Source organism: Montipora capricornis, chromosome 7, assembly GCF_036669925.1.
Source record: "Montipora capricornis isolate CH-2021 chromosome 7, ASM3666992v2, whole genome shotgun sequence".
Taxonomy (NCBI): Eukaryota; Metazoa; Cnidaria; class Anthozoa; order Scleractinia; family Acroporidae; genus Montipora; species Montipora capricornis.
In genome coordinates this window covers 25,559,273-25,566,772 of record NC_090889.1, presented here as the reverse complement: position 1 = coordinate 25,566,772, position 7,500 = coordinate 25,559,273, and the positions used below count along the sequence as shown (strand labels likewise).

Here is a 7,500-nt window from a genome sequence, read left to right as displayed (position 1 = left end):
TGAAGACGATTGTTGAGCAGAAAACTCTTTTGTGGTGATGGACACTTTAAATGAACAGCCATCCTCGTTCCCTCGCAGCAAAGACACGCTCTAGCGTCGTGTATGATATAAACGCTTCATAAAACAAGCAGGGCTTGAACTAACGCAAATTTTCTAAATTACAGAGACAAGTAAACTTTTTTCAGTGCGACTTTTTATTGAAGTTTGTTATGTTGGAGTTAGAAGCAAAAATGAAGGAGCGATCATACAACAGTCTGTGGCTAACCTCATAAAAGAACACTTCTGTCAAAAAGGTTGTTTAAAAATGTTTGATTTTGTTAATTTAGTTGCTTTACTTGATTATCACTACAACTTGATAATCGATCACTCAACTACAATAAAGATTTGAGAGCGCGATAAATAGAAAAGCGAGTACCCTTAAACAATAAACTGAAACACACTGTTTCATCGGTCAGATAGTAAACTGAACGTTAAATCATATTGTAATCGATGCTATGCTATGAAGCCTTGTACAAAATGTTTTTCTATATCTGGAAAATTGGCAAAAAGGATTTTGTTAAGATGGATACATTTTCAAGGCAAGGAAGGTAGTTTTCTTAAATAATGTAAAAGGAGTAGAAAATTTAGATCGGTGTCTTTCACAAAGATGCTGTGTATAAGAGAAGCCTGAAAACAAATCACAAAAAAGCACAATCAGGCGAAGCTCCAAGGTCACTTGGACGGTTTTTTGCCTTTCAAGCCTGGGGTGGGGGAGGCAGTATCATCAAAAGGCACAAACCGCATGCATGGCAATGCTTTGATTCTAAAGCGCTTTGAGAAAAAGATGAGATTCTTCATCATCATAAATTGAAGCAAGTTAGCCCTTGCTACCATGTGGCATGCAGCAACTTAGCTGGGAGATCTCACATTGAGAATTACTTTGTAGGTAGCAAAACTGGATTTAAAAGGTTATAACTGAGCGAGAAAGTCTTGCGGAAACGTAGGTTTCAGTGGTATTAAAACCGTTTCACAGGAGCAGCAATAGGTCGCTCGGCTTCGGCGCGTCATGAATTTGCTTGCACTCCATCACTATTGAGTAAAAATGACTTTATTGGAGTACACAATGTTAATGTAATCATCTAAGTATCCTAGGGACAACGAACTCTTTCATATCTTAGAGATAATGACGATAAATAACGATAACGATAACGATCAAAAACTGGGAATGATGCTGAAAGGCGATTGCCAAGCGATTGCTTTCACCACTGCCAGTGTCCTACCGAATTTGGACCCACCTTAGATCAATTAATTATTCGGTAAAGCTCGTTTAAATCATTCGAGGCGACATTTCGTAAACTAGATGCGAATTTGAACTCCTTTCTGACAGAAGATTTAAAGCGTGATTTAAAAATCACGCACTAAGAACTCGTTAAATTGTCGTGTTAATTTTCTAATGAGGAGAAAAAGGAAAGTTAGACTTAAGCTTCAGTTAAAGTTGTTTAAAGCATGGGCTGTGGCCATTTCGTAAAGCTTTGTTTCTTTGTTTCTTTCGTTTTAAATTCAAAAAGCTAACAAGGCGTAAACAATTCCAAACCTGTAATAAAATACTTGAGTTACTCCTCGTCAGAGAGGAAGCTTGATTTTGATTCCAAGACACTATAAAACAAAAAAAAAAAAACGAAGAACAAACAAAGAGTCAGGATGGTTTAGTGGTTATCAACCGTGCCTCCCACCTCTGTGACCCGGGTTCAACTCTGGCGTCGGATCGTATGTGGGCTGAGTTTCAGTCGATCTCAATCTGACTCCGAGGGTTTTTCTCCGGGTACTCCGATTTTCCTCCCTCCTCAAAATCGCCTCTCGGCCTTTCCCATCAGGCTGTGGTGCTGTGCTCCGAGGTCATACATGGGTCGTGATCAGGGGCCGAGCGCCTAGCCGGCAGCTCCTTCGGTCCGACCTCGTTGAGCTGCGTCCTTATCAATTCAGTCTCCGACTGCGAGAAAGGGCGATTAGCAGGTCAGATATTATTATTATTATTATTATTATTATTATTATTTTATTATTATTATTATTATTATTATTATTATTATTATGTCAGATATATTACATAAATAGACAAGAATAGATCCAACGGACAATCCAAGGGATGTTGGATTGGGTCCCTACGACCTCAGAAAGCTCATCAACTTCCCATTGTCCTTTTTATTTATTGATTGACTTATTGATTGATTGATTTAATGAGTTTCCCAAGGCTGGTGATGGTGATAACAGCAACCAAAAGAACCGAGTATTGACCAATCAGGTTGCAGCTATGATCACTGCTATCAAACTGCTGTTTTCTCCGATTTGAAGGTTCACAAATAATGCTGCATGTACATGATTGATTTGAGTGTCTAATATTTGCCATATTCATATGTTTTTGGATGCTATATAATTAATGAGAAACAGGACTACATGCTTGTCCAATTTGGAAACAATTGGATTAAGAAAATTCCTTGTACTCGGCCTACAGCCTTGTCCAATTTGGCAGTCCTCAGAATTTTTCTCATCCAAAATTGGACAGCATGTAGTTAATGCATGTTTTTGTAATAATCCCCTATGTACTGTAATTATACTAAAACAATTATTATCTACCTCATGCTCGGTGAATATCTTCTTTATTCACCGATATTAACCGAGCCTGAGGTGAATGAGTACAGGTAATCAAATCGTGACAAGTGAAATTAGGGAATAATTTCAAGCGTGTTTTGTCCAAAATCAAATCAAATCAAGTGAAATTATTTCCTAATTTCATGAATATACCATTTGATTAGCTATTAACATCATGGGTGACAAATTACGTTCATAAGACGCAGGTTTTTTCAAACCTGGACACCATTTTGGCTCTGTAGGAAAAGTTGCCATGGCAACATTGTAATTTTACATGAGAAATTATAAATTAACGCTGAAATTTGCACCAGAATTAACGAGTAATTTGTCACCCATGTTATTATAATTGTTAATTACTCCACAATTGCTTTAGTTGCCACAAAACTATGATAATTATGATCTTCAATTCTTATGTATGAAGACCATCCCAACTAAACGAGGCTTTCAAGACCTCAAATCAAGATTTTCAGGTCTTCCTTTTTACGAAATTTGGTTTGTTACACTACACATTATTTTAATTCTTGTTCCTGAAGGTTTGTTTTCCCTTCTTGGTGTACAATGCAACTTATCAAGTACCAGTTTATCTCTATCTACTGTCTCAAAAGGGGACTGTTGACGAGCCAAATCATTTTATCATAAGCTGCCATTTTAAGGGTGCGTTCGATTGACCGTATTCCGGAATAGGAATACATAGAATATAAGTTAGAAATCGTTCGTTCTTACAGGATTCACATTAAAATTGTCAAATATCTGCTAAAATGATATTTTCAACATATTATCCTTCCTTCCTTCGAAACCGCGCCAAACATATCATTTTAATCATCTCTCCAAGTATTCCTATTCCAGAATAGGGTCAATCGAACGCGCCCTAAGTGTTTGTTAATCATCAAGTGCGATGTCTAAAGATCACCCATACTGACCCTCCTGAAGCAGCCTTTGTGCCCTGAAGAAAAAAAAAAAAGAAGAAAGATCAAAGGTTACATATTGCCAAGGTATACAAAATAATATGCCAATGCACAATCCTAGGTGACCTGATATATGAACAGAATTAAGGCCAGGGAGGTACTGTAGCCTTGTATCACTATAGACCTTAATGTTCTTCTCCTCTGAATTAAATGGTTCTCCTGGTAACTGCAATGCCAGACAAAATGGGTCAAGACTCGTTTTCTTTTTTACCATCACTGTAAACTTACCCAACACAATGTTGTTGAGGAAGATGCAAAAATAACCCATTGTTTTGGGGGAGAAGGAGCCATAACATTATGATTTACTCCAGGCAATAACATTTTTTGTTAGAAAGGGATAAGGAAGTTACACAAAAGCAGAGGTTTGACCAAAACCCGCTTAAAATCATCAATAGTGCTGAGACACTTCCACAATAGAATACATATGTAATTAGTCACTCCCCATAGGGGGCTTTTCAGGCCAGTGAAATAACAGAACAGCAATTAACGAGATGAACCGGGATTACCAGGATCAGATTCAACGAGAGGTCAGAACGTGTCTCAATTGGACACAATGGATCTCTAGGTCCCAAGACAAGAGCCCTAACTACCTCCTTGCCAAGACCCCTCACAACAGTGAGCATCTTGCAGGAAAAACTAGATGGTCTTATGAACTCAACATTGAATTGAGTGGGAGGCAGGGGAGGGGAAGGGAGAGAGAGAGAGAGTTTGGGCTGCTTAAGGTCTTGAGGTGGCATAAATCATTGACATAATTATGTGAACAGTGTTAAATAATCTTCCATTTTAGCATGGATTTATGGACATTAAGGTTTTAATACACAGGTTGACCAGTCATTTAATGTCTTTACCAAAACAAAACAATAGGAATCCCAACATCCAGGAGACAAAAATCAAACTTACATCTACCGGTAAATTTCAAGAAAACTGTTTTGGTAACGCTTGGCACAGACATATTGCAATCTCAGGTCAGAACAAGTCAAAGTAGAGTCTCGTCTAATCAAGGGTAGCCAGGTCTACAATCCTGGACATAAAGAGTTAAGAATTTTCCCTTTTTTCGACTTTTTGGATCACAACTTGAAACGAAGGCCAGCAATGTTCAGCAATGCCCCCTTCCTCCACCCTACCCCACACAATGTTGTTCAGAGAGAAGGGCAAATAACCCAGGCATGTTTCAACATTCTTTTGGGGGAATGGGAACCATAATATTGAGATTTACCTCACACAAATGAGTGAAGATAAGCTATTTTAGATACAGATAAGGAAATTGAGATTGTCTTGAGAACAATATTGTGTCCAGGTCAGACAAGGCAAGACCAGGTGATGCAAGTCAAATCTAGTCTAGCTCATTCATGTCAAACCAAATAAAGACAAAAGGTCAAGCGAAGCAAGGCCAAACTGAGCTAAAAGAAACCAAGTCATGCTAAGCCAAGTAACGATAAGCCAAGGACACATCTGGTTACGGCAAGTCAAGAGAAGACAAGTGAAGTAAAGCTATGTAACTTTATCTTTATTAAATTAATTAACTTTATTATCATTTTTTAGTGCTAAATACATGGATATAAGATCTAATGCACTTATGTGGCTTATGTGGTGCTTATGTGGCTATATGGCTGAAAGTATACAAGCATTGTATGCAGAATTTAATTAGACTCCATTCAAGCAAGAAAGTGGTTACCTGAAACCTCCTTTATCAACACCAGCCAGGAAGAACACATCTCAGGATTACTATCACCCAAATGACCAAACTTGCTTAAGGTACTTACAGTTCAGTTAATACAGCATAACTTTGTAACACATGCATCACTTTAAATAACTTTATTTCCAAGCTAATACTAAAAGTAAATGATTTAAACTTACGGTCCATTTAAAGCACAGTGAGTTTGTAACACAAGCATTTATTTAGAGAAATTTATCTCCATACTCGTTCGAGAAGTAAATTATTTAAACTATCTTTTGAAAATTAAAAAAAATAAACTTTCACACATTGTGTAGCTTGTGCTTAAATATCATCTCTGAGCACTGACTTTAGCTTTGGTATGCTGATGATACCAAACAAAGATGTAACAGTCCAAGGGTAGTAAGCACATGGTGAACAAGCTGTGTGTGTGTGCTGGGTTGTGTATTGAAGCTCAAATATTAGATATTAGAAAACAGTCCTAAGAAAATGTGCACGCTGATTGGTTAAAAATCGTGTTTCTTTAACTCGATGGAGACATAGAACTAGCACGAGCTGTTGATATAGTGATGGCGCGAGCAAAGAGAATTTACATTTTGATAATTAGAGTTAACAAGTTGTTTTCCTTTTTCTCGTCGCGTTGTTTTCTAAAAGAAATAGAAAACATGTACTCTGTGTTTCTATCGAATTATAGAAACACTCGTGAAAGTTTGGGAGAACTCGAAAAAGCCCACAGCATTTCTCGTTCTCCCAAACTTTCACTTGCGTTTCTATAACTCGATAGAAACACGGTACATGTTTTCTGTTTCTTAATTTTTACCTGGGCTGGTTTTGGTCCAGGTGGAGGAGGAGGAGGCGGCGGAGCAGGAGCAGCGGCAAATGGACCACCCATATTATCCATTGGGTAGTCATAGAATTCCCCACCCATTGGATGCATTGCAGTCTGTTCGTGGTAATATGGCTGTCCGTAACCTGGATCCATGCCATATGCAGGCTGATCGAATTGACCAAAATGTGGATCCTGCTGGAAGGGTTGATGCATCAGTTGGGCCTCTTCAAATCTCATTTGCAATTGCTTCTTTGTTGCTTGTTTTCGCCTCCGTTTTCTAAACAGCAGAATTGAATAATTCAAATGAATAATAGTCAACCAGCCAAGACAAGTTCCAGTTCACAGAGCAATGAAGGTGAACAATCAGTCATAGTTTGTACCGTAATTACTCCACTTTGGAATTGAAAGTACATGTAACTTAACAAATTTACAGTTCAGAGACCCAATGTTGCAACGCTTGGCAAGTGTCTTCATAAGGAGTGAAGAGAAACCTTTGGAAGAGTCCTTTTATAGAGATGCTAATTAGCGACCTTTGACACTAATGAGATGTAAGCATGTGTCAGGCAAAAGCCATCATCATCATGGTTCAAAGGAGTGCGAGCGGAATTAATGTACCATGCCTCGAAACAAAGACGTTGATGGTCCTGCCCGTTGGTAGTGATAATAATTTTATAATAATTATTATCCCAACATATTGTATGGTTGGTCAAGCAAGCATGTTCTGACAAACCAGAATTTTCCTTTTTGCAAAGAAACACCGCTTTCTGGTACTCCTTTAATTAAACATGTACTGAACGGGCATTTGGTTTGTCCAAATATATTCTTGTTCACAGTCATTGCAAAGAATGCAATGGGCCTTATTCATGCAGCGGCCACATTGGGCAAGTAGACAAAAGATTTTGTACCCTGAGCCTCAAGTTGATATGTTTGGGAACAAGTTTCAGTGGGGCAAAACAAAAGTTTTTAATCCCTTGGAACTCATCATGGCTACCGTGTGATTAAGGCCCGTAAACGGAGTTTGTTTGTTGTTGACAGTTTATACGATCCTTTGGTTTTGAAAAGATATGAGCCAATGTCCAAAAAGGCTTTTGAGCAAATTGTGAACATTGACAAAATTTTTTTAAATTAATGGGCTCTGCAATCCCCCCTCACTGTAGGACCGAGTTCTTCAGTATATGGGAACGCTTTGTCCAAAAACCACTCCAAGCGTAGCGGTTTTGCGGAATTTCACTGCTGTTTCGTTCTAATGAGCATGAATTTTCACTGATATTTCGCTTGTTCGAAATTTCGCCTCCTCAATTTTTGCAAAATTTCCCTGATATTCCGTTCCCTTTAGCGCGAATTTTCGTTGATATTTCGCTTCTTCGAAATTTCGCCTCTCCCATTTTTCGTTCTATCTTACAAAA

The 7,500-nt window shown here is 38.2% G+C and overlaps 1 protein-coding gene across 2 annotated transcripts in view; it reads right to left on the bottom strand.

Moving 5' to 3' along the window:
- Positions 1-174: 174 nt before the first annotated feature.
- Positions 175-7,500, bottom strand: part of LOC138056571 (uncharacterized) — a 12,991-nt gene continuing 5,665 nt past the window's right edge. For both annotated transcript variants that reach the window (XM_068902389.1, XM_068902390.1), the window contains 4 exons: positions 6,086-6,371; positions 3,546-3,568; positions 1,574-1,635; positions 175-666 (listed from right to left, as the gene is read on the bottom strand). In XM_068902389.1, the coding sequence (XP_068758490.1) occupies positions 1,593-1,635; positions 3,546-3,568; positions 6,086-6,371 (352 nt within the window). In that variant the 3' untranslated portion in view covers positions 175-666; positions 1,574-1,592. The remainder of the gene's footprint in view (positions 667-1,573; positions 1,636-3,545; positions 3,569-6,085; positions 6,372-7,500) is intronic.